At 32.9% G+C, this 16,739-nt stretch overlaps 1 protein-coding gene and 1 non-coding gene across 3 annotated transcripts; one reads left to right on the top strand and one right to left on the bottom strand.

Moving 5' to 3' along the window:
* Positions 1 to 588: 588 nt before the first annotated feature.
* On the top strand, positions 589 to 695 carry LOC141663445 (small nucleolar RNA R71). Its single transcript, XR_012551515.1, has one exon. It is a non-coding gene; the product is annotated as a small nucleolar RNA R71 (small nucleolar RNA).
* Positions 696 to 8,090: 7,395 nt separating this feature from the next.
* On the bottom strand, positions 8,091 to 13,718 carry LOC141659039 (ranBP2-type zinc finger protein At1g67325-like). Of its 2 annotated transcripts, XM_074465771.1 has the most exons (10): positions 13,559 to 13,716; positions 13,396 to 13,441; positions 12,580 to 12,695; positions 10,609 to 10,879; positions 9,811 to 9,881; positions 9,657 to 9,708; positions 9,456 to 9,565; positions 9,040 to 9,064; positions 8,751 to 8,902; positions 8,091 to 8,501 (listed from the first exon to the last, which is right to left on the bottom strand). In XM_074465771.1, exons 1-10 carry the CDS (start codon positions 13,565 to 13,567, stop codon positions 8,499 to 8,501), a joined length of 855 nt encoding a protein of 284 aa, XP_074321872.1. In that variant the 5' UTR covers positions 13,568 to 13,716; the 3' UTR covers positions 8,091 to 8,498. The 2 variants fall into 2 exon arrangements, with proteins under 2 accessions (XP_074321872.1, XP_074321871.1); XM_074465770.1 differs by lacking the exon at positions 8,091 to 8,501 and having other exon boundaries at positions 8,508 to 8,902; positions 13,559 to 13,718.
* Positions 13,719 to 16,739: the final 3,021 nt, after the last annotated feature.

Below are 16,739 nucleotides of genomic sequence, written 5' to 3'. Positions count from 1 at the left end.
TATTCGTATAACGAAAGTTAGCGTATACTAGTTTCGTGTTATCTCATTAGTTGTCATCACCATCACATGCTAAGATAAAAGAACATAAACTTTGAATGAAGTATTTAATGAAGTTAGAATCCCATGTTTATTCTCATATAAGTAATTCAATCGTAATTTTCTTAGTTAATGTTATTTAGTATAATCTCTTAGTTAAATCAAAACTCAATTTGTTATTTATCTTAACATTGAACGATAACCATATATTGTTTAATAGGTGCCTAATCTAAACTTAACCTAAACCAGTCCATGTGGGAACAAACTTGACTTATATCTTATACTACTTGTGATCACGTGCGCTTGCGTATAATTTCGCGTGTGTTTTAGTGCGAACACGTAGTTATATCCACCTCCAGAATTCCTGTTACCTTGCCTTGAGGTAGTCTCTGAGTTGGGTTCTGATATTCATTAGCAGCCATCAACTCAATTAGCTCATAAGCTTCATCGTAGCTCTTAGCCCATAAGGCTCCACCTGATGCTACATCGAGCATGGGTCTGGAATGCGCTCCCAAACCATTGTAAAAATAATTGATGATCATCCAATCAGGCATGCCATGATGAGGACACTTCCTAAGCATCTCCTTGTAGCGCTCCCAAGCCTCACAAAAAGATTCTCCCGATTGCTGCGTAAATTGAGTATGAGCGTTCATGATTGTAGCTTTCTTCGCCATAGGGAAGAATTTAGTAAGAAACTTCTGAGGAAGATCCTCCCAAGTAGTGATTGAACCTGGTGGTAGAGAATGCAACCAACACTTAGTTTTTTCCCTCAGAAAGAATGGGAAAAGCCTCATCTTCACAACATCTTCAGAAACATTGTTGAACTTGAAAGTGGCGCAGATCTAGATGAAATCTCTAATGTGCATGTTGGGATCTTCCATTGGGGAACCCTCAAACTGGACTGAGTTCTGCACCATCTGAATCGTGCTAGACTTGATTCCAAAAGTATTCACCGCAATAGCTGGTCTGACAATGCTAGACTGAATGTCATTGATCTTCGGTTGAGAATAATCCATCAAAGCTTTCGGATTCGTTGCTGGTTCTCCCATTGCAATAATCGCTTCTTCTTCAACTTTCTCCTCTTCTTCAAAAATTTCGTCAACTACTTCAACTTCGTCCAATATTTCCTTACGAGATTGAGAACGCGTTCGCATACACGCTCTCTAGAGTACCTGAATCACAAACAAAGTAAACAAGTAAAATATCTGAGTCAGTGAACTTTAACGACCACCGATGTCAAGCACATATTTAACACTGATATCCCCGGCAGCAGCGCCAAAAACTTGTCTGCACTACACACGCGAAAATACACGCAAGCGCATGTGTTCACAAGTAGTATAAGATATAAGTCAAGTTCGTTCCCACAAGGACTGGTTTAGGTTAAGTTCATATTATACACTTATGCAACAATGTATGGTTATCGTTCAATGCTAAGATAAATAACAAATTGAGTTTTGATTTAACTAAGAGATTATACTAAATAGCTTTAACTAAGAGAATTAAGATTAAATTACTTATATGGGAATAAACATGGGATTCCAACTTCATTAAATACTTCATTCAAAGTTTATGTTCTTTTATCCTAGCATGTGATGATGATGACAAGTAACCATATAACACGAAACTAGTATACGCTAACTTTTGTTATACGTATACCCTACTATCAAACATCCATAATTAAGATAGAAGTTGAATAGACACCAATTATGATTAGTCCCTATATGTCTATAAAGATTGAAAACATAATGGTTTAAGAGCAAGTTATCTATCGTGATTACATAGGGTGAATAAGATGGTTAAAATTACCCACGAATTATGCATATCAATTCGTACATAAACCTATGCTAGCATGGCAAGTTCTAAACCTCTATATTCACTATCGCTTCAATAGAGATTAACAAACAATCTTAGATGTTAGCTACGCATCAAAGACGAATAAGCACAACCAAACTAGGAACCCACACACAAAGGATTATAAAATTATTAACTATTGAAATCCATAAATAAATCCGTTAGAACCCCATGACAACGATTAATTCATAATCAAACTCATCGTCACCATGGGTTCCAATGCAAACATGATAATAAACAATATACGAGTACTAGGGTTCAAAGACAAATCGAAAACAAGCATCCAAAGTATCAACCATATTGAAGAATATAAAAGTCTTCTTCTCCGTATCCGTCTTGTGCTCTCTAGGTCTTTTTATTGCTCTTCCTTAGCTCCTTGTTGTTAAAAACGTTTTTTATAGGTTTATATAAGCTTCTGGACTACCTGGGCTCTCAAATTCTTCGAATTCAACTCAAATCAGGATTCTGCTACAAGGACCCCTCCCATAAATAAATCCGTTAGAACCCCATGACAACGATTAGTTCATAATCAAACTCATCGTCACCATGGGTTCCAATGCAAACATGATAATAAATAATATATGAGTATTAGGGTTCAAAGACAAATCGAAAACAAGCATCCAAAGTATCAACTATATTGAAGAATATAAAAGTTTTCTTCTCCGTAGCCGTCTTGTGCTCTCTAGGTCTTCTTATTGCTCTCCCTTATCTCCTTGTTGTTAAAAACATCTTTTTATTGGTTTATATAAGCTTCTGGACTACCTGGGATCTCAAATTCTTCGAATTCAACTCAAATCAGGATTCTGCTATAGGGACCCCGCATGGCTGCCCCAGTCTCCGCGCGGGCGCGCGCACTTCTGCATGTCTGGCGCGGCCGCCCCCATCCCCGCGCGGGCGTGCCAAGCTTCTGAAGTTTTATGCAATTTCTTGTATTTGCAGTAACTTGAGTTCCGTTTGTCAGAATTTGGCGATTCAATGGTCCACGCGAAGCTATAGAGATTCTCTTCAACATGAATATGGCCTAGGCTTCGAATTCTGATCTCTTTTCAGCATATTTCTTTGATAAGCTCATTTATTCATCTAATGTCTGCAATGCAATAATACAAGAACACATCAAAAATGCCAATAACTTGAGTCCAAAACACCAACTTAAGCATGTAATGAAGCGTTCCAAGTAGATATAAAATCCACTTATCATGCGACTAATGATGTTGGCTCAGGAGCAATGCTGGTAGAGGAACTACTGGATCTGGTACAGGTGCTACTTGGGCCTGGAACATTAGGTACCTGCTCTCATCGTTGACGCTCAGATGAGTTCTCTATCTGGTAAAATAAGCATGGTATAAAAAAAGTTTACCATCTATTACTAAAATCCAAACAAAATTCTAACCTATTTCCTAAAATAACTCAATATGAGTCATTACAACTCTATTCTTATCTCATGTGATCTTCTTATCCTATCTTAATCATATTGTTCTTGTTTCAGAGACCAAAATCTACAGCTCTAATGCCAAACAATAACGCTCTCCAAATATGGGGTCTAGATCTGGAGGTTACTTGCCAAACATAACATAAACCAACCTGTATAATATACATGAATAAATATGCATCTAACCCATCTAACAACTCATGATCTTTCTCATGTTTTGGTATAAAACAAGAACACAAACACAACTATTATTACATTCCAAAATAAAATTCTCTCAAAACTCTAATAAGAAACATACTACACTCCAAAAGCCTAGTTAAACTTTACAACTAATTCATTTTTTAACATACACATATACTACACAAACTACACATGTGCGGGTAACTCAAAGCTCTCTTCCTGGATTGGTGTTAACATCCTTGGTGCCAGAGGGTCCTGCCTTTTCACTCGTTTCTTTACCACTCAAGTGTGAACAGGCTTCATTCTCAAGATTTACTGAAAGATAAAGGAAGTAACAACGAGCATGAGCCATAATTGCTCAGCAAGTCCATATTATAAATATATCCACAAGTACCAACAAAAGTAAATCAGGTGAATCTGATAAGGGATAGATAAGTAATCTCAATGGATATTTGTTTATTTTTGCAATTAATAAGAAATGCTGCATACGGCGATCAACAATAAACTAGACTGGACACAAGAACCAACATATGTACTATAACCCGCTGGTCAGTCAGGATACAGTACGGACCTATGCTCATCCGCATAGACCCACCATCATATCGGGTACCCAAGCCTATTCTAACCTTAATAAAATAAAGGGTATGGTCCATCCCTGTCCCTATCTGTAAACATCCAGTCCATCAGGTAAGCATCTGGAACAATCGGTATGCTTTGATGTTATCCCAACATCACGATTTGTATCTAGATATAGATAGTGCGCAATCAAATTGAATATGAATGGAAGCATTCACTTATCCAGGATAACAAGAATTATAATAGAAATATTATCAAAAGAATAATAACCGAATTGTAATAAACCCGAAAAAAGTTCATATGCTCAAGATATCAATAATTATTGAAATGGAAGATCAAGAAATATGCATACTAGCATAATTTGTATCTGGTGTAATGATAGGTACAGTATTTCACTATTCTGAAATAAGAATAGGGAAGAAAACTTGCCTGGTATGCGATTACGACAAACTCTACTATTGCTAGCTAGTCTTTTCTTGTACTGCCTCGTTCGATTCGTATCCATAGATAAAATATATTAATTTAATTGGTTGGTACAATAATTGCACAACAATCTTTATCCGATTATACCTTATCGTCTACCCGTACGATAGAAAATGACTCGCGAAATAATTAAAACTAGCAATTAGGACTCAACTACACACATAAATCACATAACACATAAGTCAGGTCATCATACAGGTTATTAAAATATTTTTAGAATCGAAAACAGATCATTATTCGCATTTTTACATAATATCTGACTCGTATAATAATTTTATAAATTATTTAACACATATTTATAGAATAATTTAGGTCTAAAGAAATAAATATCGAAAGCTGACTCGTTTCCGAAAGAAATTGAGATTTAAAACAATTTCATCGAAAACATATCATTTTTCTATTTTTAGAAACGTCTGTTTCATTTAAAACGGATAAACGGTTCGATAAATATTTAATGAAAAAAAATAATCAAATTATTATGTAAAATAATTGATATTCAAATTAAATAATCATTAATCCTATTTTTAAAATAATTGTTTAGGAAAAATCAAAACCAAAAATGATTTTTTCATAATTTTTGGAAATTAAATAAAGGTAAAATAAATTAATATTTAAATAAACTGATTAATTATCAAAATAATTAATCAATTTAAATAATTAATTAATAAATAAAATTTAGGAATTTTGGAAAATATTTAAAAATAATTTAGAATTATTTATATAATTAATTAATTAATTAATTAAACTAATTAAATCAATTTATTTATAATTATAGAAAAATCCCTTAATCATAATTTAGGCCTTAATTATATCTTTTAAATCAATTAGCCCTAATTAATAATTTATGGGAAATAATTTTTAAATTTTTAATTTTAAATAAATACATAATATATGCCAAAATTCCCCAAAATTTAAGAATAATCCAAAAATACAAAAATATGCAATATTTGGAAGTCCCGTTATTTTGTAAAAATATAAATATGATTTTTTTGAGCTCCGAAGTACCCCTTGGGTCCCGAAAAAATCATTTTTCACAAAACGAGACATTTTTAAAATTAACTGGATGTTCCCAAAATCAATATAGTAAACGTTATATTATGCAAAATAAGGCTGAATGCTCTACATGCAATAACTACTATTAAAACGAACTTTGGATAAAATAACTTTTAATATAAACTCATTTAACACGTATTAAAATAACCGAAAAATATTCTGAACCACACTGAACATATATGGCACATAACAGATAATATTTTATAATTAACCTCAATTATAATATAATAAAACACATAATACTCATTTAATATAATACAAAACGGTTATAATTTCTCGGTTCTTACAGTTAAGCTTATAGCAACGTTATCGCTTCGAAGGCCAACTGTCAATAAACAAATGTATTTTTACTGGAATCTTTTCTGGTACTTAGACACCGTCTTCATTGCTACTACAATATTAAATACTTCATTCACTGCTCTTCATTGACGCTTGAACATATAAAAGAACTTTTCGGTGAGTATAAATTCAAGAGTGCAGTTGTCTTTTTTAACCTTTGTTTTTACCCTGTCTTCAATTCTTCAGATTCCTATACTTCGAATATTATCTATCTTCAATCAATATCAATATATTGAAATCTTCTAGTGGCACCTTTACATTGAATCTTCAACACTTCTGAAACCTGAAAATCTCTAAACCTTATTCTCACTGAGGCATGAACATGTTAATGAATTTCTTTACGGGGCCTGTAAATAGACTTCACAACTTTTTCTAATATTTTAATTCTTTGTATTTGACTTAGAGCATATGCACCCATGAAACACTTTGATCCATCAATTCATTGATAAAATTGATGGAGTCAATTACTGTTCATAATAAATCAACTTTTTAACTCAACTTTTATGCAGCCATATAATTCAATCAATTCATGAATTACTATTTGTTGGACTTAAAAAGGGATTTTCAGGAGAGAGAATAGAAGAAAGAGATGGACAAAATCTTAATATACTACTAAAAATAGGTTAGTTTTGGTGTGAATAGTAATTAAAGTCCGTTGATAACTCTATCAAAAATCAAAGGAGAGTTTGATGAATTGATGTAGCATCACAAATTGATGAAGTCAATTTACTCCCAATGCATAAAGATTATGTTAAAGTTCATTGATTCATTTCATTAATCAAAGTTTTGATCTTCCCGGTGCATATGCTCTTATATTCATTTTTCATGATTTCTTGTGTAAACGAGTATTATTTACCTGTTATGTTCTAATTTTAAGTGATCACATCTATTATTCATACAGTTCGCAATTTTACCAACACATATTAAGTAAAACTTAAAACAATTGACATTCATATTTTTTTTATAATTTGAATTCTAACTTTTAGTTTAATTTAAAAAAAATAAAATTATATTTATTTAAATGATATACTGAATTCCAATTTACCCTCCAAATTATTATCATATTTAAAAAAAAATGTTAATGGGATGCATATTATATTTCATATTTAAAGTTACAGTTTACAAACTGTATTTTGCAAAATAAGAATACGGTTTTGATTTTGAATGAAATATGAGGGTTACAAAATACAATTTACTCTTTATTATATTAGATCTAAACAGCTATCACGTATTTATTTTAAAATTTAACAAATCTTATTTATTTCATACGATACTGTCGGTATAAAAATTCTGAATAAGATTTTTTGACGCTTATTATGGCCCTGATAGATATTTTAACATATACTTTTTTTTTGCAAAATTATTTTAACGTATACTTGTGAACCCAATAAAAAGCACAACTTCATATATTTAAATGTAACCATTAAAGCAAAAGCTATGTATATATATCAAATAGGATGCAAAAATGTTTAATTATGAAACTAAGGAATTCAGCCCAAGCTCGCATTACATAATAAAAGCTTTAGCTATTGCAAAAATGTTTAATTATGAAACTAAGGAATTCAGCCCAAGCTCACATTACATAATAAAAGCTTTAGCTATTGTACCATTTCTTTAAGCTAATCCCTAGGTGTATCATATAAACACAGAAAACAGAAGCTTTACAGCGGAGGAAATCTATAAATCCAGATAACACATGCTTAGTGACAGATTGCATTTGCAGCATTTCACACAATTAAGGAGATATTTGCATCCTAACATTAATTCTTCTAACGTCGAAGTATCTTTCAAAAAAAAAAAACACCACCGATAACCCCACCCACTAAAGGTCCAAACACACACCAATAATTAACAAAAGACAGTAGATCACAAAATATACTGCTTGTACAAATCATCGAACAAGACAACAAACTGTTCCCCAGTTAAGGAAAGCAGAGGAAGAAAGACAAGAAGCAAATAAAATTACTAGCAACTCCCATAATATTTTTGTAATGGAGTGAAACTACTTTCATCAAGTTACACACTAAACATGAAGTTGGGTGAAAATTATGTTTCTCTTCATCTGCTTCCCTCCTATTTTAAAACTCAAGAACGGTTCCATTGCCAGGTTAAGACACTAAAGTTGTATAATTCCACATAAAAATTAAACAAAAGAATCTATTGAAGTTCCAGGAAGAATAACAATAAAACTGCAGACACATAACAAACTGGTTTGAATGACAGTATGCATGCCTTGATATAGTTATTGAAGACACTTCATTGCTTGACAAATGCAACGTAGGCGCCATCTACGTTAGATGACAGCCAAAGTACAAGTCCTATTAAAAACTGACAAAACCCGAGACTCTCACCAGAACAAACTGGCAGGCAACATGTAGCTGACGAAAGGATCCATAAGACTGCATAAATTCATTTAACACAACTCAACAGAAGACACGGTAACTGACATTTGCTGCAACAGGATGATGACACAACTGACTTTAGAGGACCCATACTGAGGAATGCTGAACAACAACTCTGGACCTTCTCAACCCACAAACATGCCTAGTACTCACTGGAACAGTAGACAACTTTAAATTAATGAATGAACGTAGAAGCAATAAATGAAAAGAAAGAATGGTCCATCCTTGAATATAAAGTGGATTTCTGAATTAAGTAAAACAGTAATTAGCTTCGCCAAACCATCAGTCTTTACAGAATAATTGTGTACTTCAGCTGCTTTCAAGTTTCCAATATGTACACAGGTTATTAAAGAATTCAAGCAACAGATGTACATAAAAAGTATATACATCATTGAACAGACCTGATCAGTATCATCCACTGCTTCTGAAGGGGACTTCCTGTTGTCCGATGGCTTATCAGCCCCACAATTTTGTCTATTACACTTTGTCCTAAAAGGATAATTGATGTTGTTGCACTTTTCACATTTCCAGCTCCCTTCGGGCATCTCAGGTTCTGTCAGAAAGTAAAAACTAATAAGTAATGAAGTGCAAGTGATGCTAAACTTATTAAATTTTTAAGTTGGCTTTCCAAAGATTGATGATAATTAATTCTGTTCAACAGACAGAAGTGCTTGTAGAGTACAAACTTACTGGAATTCTTCCCTGACTTCATCGCCTGCGTATACAAGGAAGTTTCATAAGTCAACAAATAACAATTAACTATAGGGTTAATGACCTTTTGAACCTCAACTTTTGCACCAATATACCCATCTGCCCCTGGGTATAAAACTGTTCCTTTAATTGTTATCAGTACTTCAGGGGCAAAAAGGAACGCTTTTGTAACACAAGGGCAGATGGGTATATTGTTGCAAACCTTGAGGCTCAAAAGGTCATTAAGCCTTAACTATACTCTAATCATGAACTCTTTTGCATATGGATGGCTAAAAAAATCTATAAGATATAAACTTAATAACCTTTGTAATAAGGTACTGCACAAATGCAGATTTATAACTACATGTACCACTGGCCAAGAATATCAATACTTTAGAGAAGGAAAATGCTCATACCTGAGATCCAGGCTTTTCCGTGTTGCATTTCCTCATGTTACAAACTGTTCTAAATGAGAAATTGACGTTTCCACACTTAGGACATGTCCAATCATTGTCACGAGTACCCTCTAAGATCGGTATAACAAGAGAGATAAAATAAATCATTAAACATTGGTTCCACTACTTTAATGAAGTACTAAAACTTGAAATGAAAGACACCTGCATTTCTCTTTGGAGCTTTATCTTCTGGAAAGAACCCAGGCCTCGGTCCCTGAAACACATAACTTTGAGTTAGCTTAGGCCCCAAGGAGGACTAAGCACAATACCCCCTCCCAAAAAAAATTGCATAACTCAGTTAAGTGTAATACGATACCATATCAGCGTGACCCATTGGCAAACCCATGCCATATCGGTTCATCATGGGTGGTACAGTGTACATTCCACCTAAAAGTGAACACAACAGAAGTAAATCTTGACAAAACAAAAACAATAGAAGAGACTTCTTTGCGTTTTGGTAAAATATGCAAGTTCAGACAGGCCGGATGTAAAGATCAATATTTAGGAACACGATTATGCATGTGATTGTAATGTTCATATGTAGACCATACAATATCAATCAAAAGAATAAACAAAGACAGTTTTGTTAAGGCACAATCTCATTAGTAAGTGGAAAAAAAAACTTAAGAAGAAAGGAAAAGGAAAAGAAACCTTATTCTCAGTGTTTCACACGTATGCAACTCACGGAGCATCCTCCTCGGGTCTAATAGATGAAGATGATGAAGAGAAAAACAAAGAATTTGAGGAGTTCAAGATTCAACTAGATAACTCCAAAGCTTTTAAATTATTGAACATTATTGACTCTGCTTCGTTATTGACATTTTATTATGTTACATATGTTCCCTATCATGTTGGAATGCAAAGATGAAGTCAAGTATTGTTTCTTGTAAAAATTTTGTGATTAGAAAAAATTGTCAAAAAATGCACGATTAATGGCTTTTCGCGAGTCACGCTTCAAAATGGGTACTGCGCCTTTTTAGAATATGCGACTTAAACAACACTGAACATGGATAATGTTGCTAGATGCATTTCTCAACTCAAATAAGGTGATCGATAAAGGCAAAAAAGACATTAAACGAACTAAAAATCTGAGCTTCATGTTAAGCACATATACCATTTCCCATCATAGCTCCAGGGGAATAAGGTGTTGGACCAGATAAATGAAGCTGACGAAATGGGCTGCCTCCAGACATGCGGTTGTCATAGTTATAGTGATAACTAGAGCTCCCCGAAAAGGGAGCATTATAAGAATGTACACCCGTCTGGTTGAAAAGAGAAGAACCATAAGGTGGCACACCCATATAATTTGATGGCGCCCCAGCACCTACATAGGGAGCTGAAGATGAGTAGCCCTGAGGAGTTTGCATTGGCCTGGCAGCAAATTTCTGAAACATAAAGTATATTTTATTACTGTTCCTGGTATAATTACCACGGAAAAAACCAGTGAGGCTGTGACAGTTGAAATTTCTGAAAGGCATCTTCAAGATTGGATTACATATATATATATATATATATACATCTAGGAAGCACCGACACTGATACGGCGACACGGGACACGGGGATTCGTCAATTATCAAAGTGTCCTGGATACGGGACACGGCAAAAAAAAGTAAAAAAATATAAAAAATATAAGATTTGTATATGTCAAATATGGATTCCTTGCTAAATGAAATGGCAGTCCAGAAGAATAAAACATTCTTGCAATTTCAGCGGTCAATTGTTCTCTGACTTCATTATTAAAAGCTTTCTCCAAAGCAGAACCACCTTCAGCCCTCCTCTTTCTTGTTTCCAATCCAAAGCCCAACATTGTAAAAGACAGAGAGACATAAAAATAGGGTTAATATAAGATGATTTGTGCTTTTAAAAACTGATTTTGGGCTTTTTAAAGATGATTTTGGGTTTTTTTATATAGGCTGGGTCGGTGGGCCGTGTCGATCGCGTGTCGAACCCGTGTCGGTCGCCTTTTTCTGTCGACACGCCACATGGCGTGTCAGACACGTACTCAGCCGTGTCGGTGCCGTATCGCTGTGTCGGACACGGCCGATACGGCGACACGGCATCCTTTTTGGAGTGTCGGTGTTTCCTAGATATACATATATATACACATACAGAGAGAGAGAGAGATAGAGAGAGAGGGAGGGAGGGAGGGAGGGAGGGAGGGAGGGAGGGAGGGTAAAATGAATCATATCTGTTATAAATGGTCCCACTTAATATTTTTGAATTTGTTACTTTTACACATTGTTCTCAACCTCATGTTTCAGCAATGAGCAAGTTTATTTGATACTACACGCACACAAAGAAAGGGGGAATGCACGACAAAAGATTGATTAAGAAAAATATAAACAGAAAGTAAAAAGACAAATAGACATGCAACCTGTAATAGCAATTAAACAAGCCAACATGGATTAGCCTCAAGAAATATTTATCCATTAGATTTCTTATAGCAAAAATGAGTAATAAGTTGGAACACAGGCAGAATTAATACCAATTAATGAGTCAACAATCTTTAAAAAGAATTACATCAATATTAATAAATAACAAAAACCTAACATTACTCTGGAAACTCGAAACTCGTAGACAACAAGACAAGTTTCTTAGTTTCTTAATTGTTAATATCTCTTGAATCAAATTTAGGAATCTAAACCAGTACACTGATTAAAACAATATATTACATAAATCCATTTCACATTAAACAAAAAAGAGAAATCATTATGATTCAAAAAAAACAAGGAATCATTACTAAAACAGGACTCTGTATAGCTTCTACCTTCTTTTAACTGATTACATAGTGAAAATAAATGTAGTAAAAAGAAATATAATATGAAAGATACTGGCAGATTTATTGAACTGACTACATGGCAACAGATAAGGAAATTGTAATCATTCACATAAGAGAAACCATGTCTGTTGCATATTAACAAGGAATAGTCGGTCTCACCAGTCATTTATGAAATAAACACGTTTAAATAAAAGTTATTAATTGTAAGTGTGTCGACAAAACACATGTGTTTTACTAATTCAACAAAATAAAAAAAAAGGATTTCAAATGACTTAAAAGTATATAAGGAATGAAACCGAAAATTACCGAGTTATGATCAGCTGGTCTAGGTTGTGTGCAATTTCGCATATTGCACGTAGTTCTAAATGAAAAATTGACATTGCCACAGGTAGGACAAGTCCAGTCATCTTCCCTACGTCCACCTATACAAATTAACAACACATAAAGTTCGATTCAAAACATACAATACTAAAACACACATGTCCGTACAACATAGTTCAAATCTCAGCATGAACTATATCTCTTCAGAGCTATATATAAGACCATCATTTATCCAGTTATAATTAATTACAGAATTACACTAGAACCGGTTTTTATCTCTTACAACTAAACCAGATAGATACAATAACATCTTCCACAAAGGCTCAAGCTCAACCGCAACTCAAGGCGGTGCTGCCTTGATTCTAGTAGAGAAAGATGATAGAGGTTCCGACGGCTGGCCCCGAGATCCATGTAACCAAATAATAATGTATCTGACATCAGTCATCGTGTAGGGATCTATCTTTACTAAGTCTGAGAATATTCCAATTAAACCAATAACATATTTGTTGCCTTAAGCACAAACACTTACTAGTTTTATCTTCAGTTTTCTCTATTAAAGGAGGTGTGGTTCGCATCTTGTACAAATTAAGTTGTTTATTAACCTCAATGTCGAAACATATCACAATAACCATTCTCTCAATTCCATACCCAAGTAAATTGTTTTAATTTTACAACTGTTATAAATCTAAAGCTGGAGACAATGTTTTCGATTACAATCAATGTATCAAATATACATTAACTATAGAAAAATATAAAAATTCACATAAACTAAATCATACGGAAAGATTTATAAATACATACCATCAGTTCGAGCTCGCTTAGTTGCCGAAGAGTTCCTGTTATCAAGCTAAACAACAAACAAACACAAAAATCACATCTTTATCTCACTTTGCAACAATTGGGTAAAAATCAAAATTGAATTATTTAGAAAGTAATAAAAATTAGGGAAAATAAACATGCGTACATGAGACATATTGGGAGAGTTGCAGCGAGAGAGATCTGCGAATCCAAGTAAGGAGGGAGCTGCCGGCAGCACACTATAGGCTAGGTTACGAATTACGATACCGGTATGATTTAAAAAAGTACTCGTGTTCGTGTATATTTATCTTCGGTTTCGGTTACTAATTTTATATTTTTCCTAATTTGTAAATTATTCTGCAAGTTTTATTTGAGTTTCACTTAAGAGGACCGTCATTTCGATATATTTATTTCTTAACTTGTCTTTTTTCCGAAAATAAATATTGAAATATACTTTTATTAATATAATACTTGTAAAAGTAAAATTATTCCCCCTTTCTGTATTCAAGTCATTTGCACACTTAACAATAACTAGCAATAATTGATAAATGTCATAAAATTGTTGTGGAAAAGAAAATTATTTTAATATTATAAATTATATTTATTTTCATTAATATATATTAGCTCATACTACACTATTATTTTAATATAATAAATTATATTCATTTTCATTAATATAGATTACTGGTAATAATCTATAATATCACTATCTATAATAACTGGAATGGAGTATAATTTGGTATGCCTTTTTTTGGTTATTTTGGTTATCCACATTGCAACGGTCGTATCTTTTTAATCAAGGGATCAGGATCGTTAGATTAAAATACTAAAATAATACACACTACTCAAACTCCCAAGTTCGAACCCCGCCAACAATAATATTTATATTATTATTTATACACTACTAAAACTCTCAGCCCCGCCAACAACAAATATTTATATTATTATTTATACGCTACTGAAGATTCAGGTTTGAATCACGCCAAAAACAAATATTTATATATTTTTTTTTAATCGTAGGTAACCCGTAGCCGCTAACCTTCGGGTGCGCATTGGGTAAACCCTACGGGCTCACGCAATATCCTGCAAATTATTTATACATATACTTATAAGGTAATGATCCAAAAAAAAATTATTATAATTTTAAATAATATAAAAATATTAATGAATACCCGTGCATCGCACGGGTTGTAAAGCTAGTAGAAGTAAAAGTAATAATTAAGATCATAGGAGGGAGCGTAAGTTACTTTTCTTATTGGTTTGGTAATAATAGAAGTAGAAAAGATCTCTCTCAAAAGATTTTTTATCGTACTTATATTCATTTTTTCCCAAATATTCTCGTAGAGCTTTGTTATCATATCAAAAATGGAAAAGGGTTTTGGGTTTTTTGTGCTAGAGGCTTTGTTAAGGCGAATTATTCGCTCTTGATCATCAACCACCCAATGAGAATGATTGAGATTGGAGTGGGGATCAGAGATCATAGGGGTACAATGATAAAGATGTATTCTTGAAATATTAGAAACTTAATTCAAAGAGTTAATGAGTTGTGGTTGATGATGGTTGGATTGAGAGGAGCTTTTTTCGTAGGAAAATGTTGTGGAGTTGGAAACTGGCATTCTTGAAGAAAGGAATGAGAATACTTGAGGTGATTTTTAAACCCAAGGGTCATACAACACCTGAAACAAAGGAAGAAAAAACTGAACATAACCCAGCATGTTTGTGTAGTGGTGGCTATCCAGAATGGTTTGGCAAGGACTTTGGCTAATGATGAGACTACTAATGGGACCATATTGGTGTTGAAGTATTTTTCTGTATAGTTCGTTCACAGGTAATGACTGAATTTAATACTAGTTTAGGTTGTAATTCTTTTACCGTCTAGAAATGAGAAGAATAGTTGGATTTGTGTCTAGTAACTAACTTAAACTAACAAGCAAATAAAATTAACAATCTAACGATGGTAGAAAGCAATCCAGATATCAGGGTTCTTCATTCGTATTAATGAATTTTGATTAACTGTGATATCCAGGTCTCATACTCTTGCTAAAAACATTCCTCTAATGATTATATTGTTCTCTCTGAAGATACAATGTAATGCCTACAATTACACATTGAAGTCACTTATATGATCAATCAACATATAATCATAAATTGTTAAAATCCTAGAACTTTCTTGTTTTATAACTCGTATAATAATCTCACAATCAAATAATAAAATTATGTCTTTCATGACATAAACTAGAATTATAATTCATCTCCTGATTCATTACAATTCCTCGAGATACAAATAAGGATTCGCGACCCTCAATTATGTTAGCACTCAACAACAAATTAATAAGGCAGAGAAATCACAGTACAGTCATATTTAATCAATGAATACTACCTAATTCCCATATTATGGAATTAGTCACTCATAATATATGAAGAAAATAAAAAAATATATATATATTATACTATAATAAGTAAAACATAGTTTAATTGTTGATAGTTTGGTTCAACATCCCTACATTTTTGGAGTCTATTTTTTAATTCCCTTTATTATCCTTTAATATTGTTTAATTTAAATCCAATACATATATTATTAAAAGTTTCCTACCGAAAGTCAATTAGGTCACTTCTCCCAAAAGAGCCAAACTTTGGTACTACCTACTTTTCAAATTGCAAGCCCCCTATCACTTGAATCCACATAGATATCTCAATCCTTCGATTCTCAGTTAGCTCGTCAACATAACATATACATATAATCAAGTATATATCATGTTTAATTTGTTTAATTGAGTTGAAGTATTATCCGATTCAAAATTTAGGTAGCTTTATGTTTAGGGTTTGGTTGTTTATCACGATATTTACCCAATATTGATTAGGTTTTAAATGTTGGAGTGTTTTAATGGTATATACACATATTTATAGAGACAATTATAAGAATTTGTCATGAGATATAATCATGTTCATCTTCACTCTACACATGTTTGTTTGTTTATTATTTATGCTTTTGTATTTTCACTCTCTACCATTACTTTACTATTAAATGGTTGTTGAATTTATAATTTTATTATTCATGCTTTGGTATGTGTTTTAGGGTGTACACATATATGGAAGGTTTTATAGTGTGTTTCGTCCTGACACTAATAAGGTAATGCTTTTAATCTTTTCTTTAAATATTTTAGAGTCAACAAAAAAATAGCATGACAATGCATTGCATTTGTTATTGATGTGAATGATTACAGGTTAAAACCTTTTTAAAAAATAATTGTACCAAGGCCTTAAGTACATGTGTGATGAAGCTTATTAAATTTTTTCATTAAAGTAATATCTCTGCCTGATTAGATCCCTATTTTAAACATGGAATT

Source organism: Apium graveolens, chromosome 5 (assembly GCF_009905375.1).
Source record: "Apium graveolens cultivar Ventura chromosome 5, ASM990537v1, whole genome shotgun sequence".
NCBI classification, from domain to species: Eukaryota; Viridiplantae; Streptophyta; class Magnoliopsida; order Apiales; family Apiaceae; genus Apium; species Apium graveolens.
Note: the sequence above shows the minus strand (reverse complement) of the source record. Positions and strands in the feature narration are given on the sequence as shown.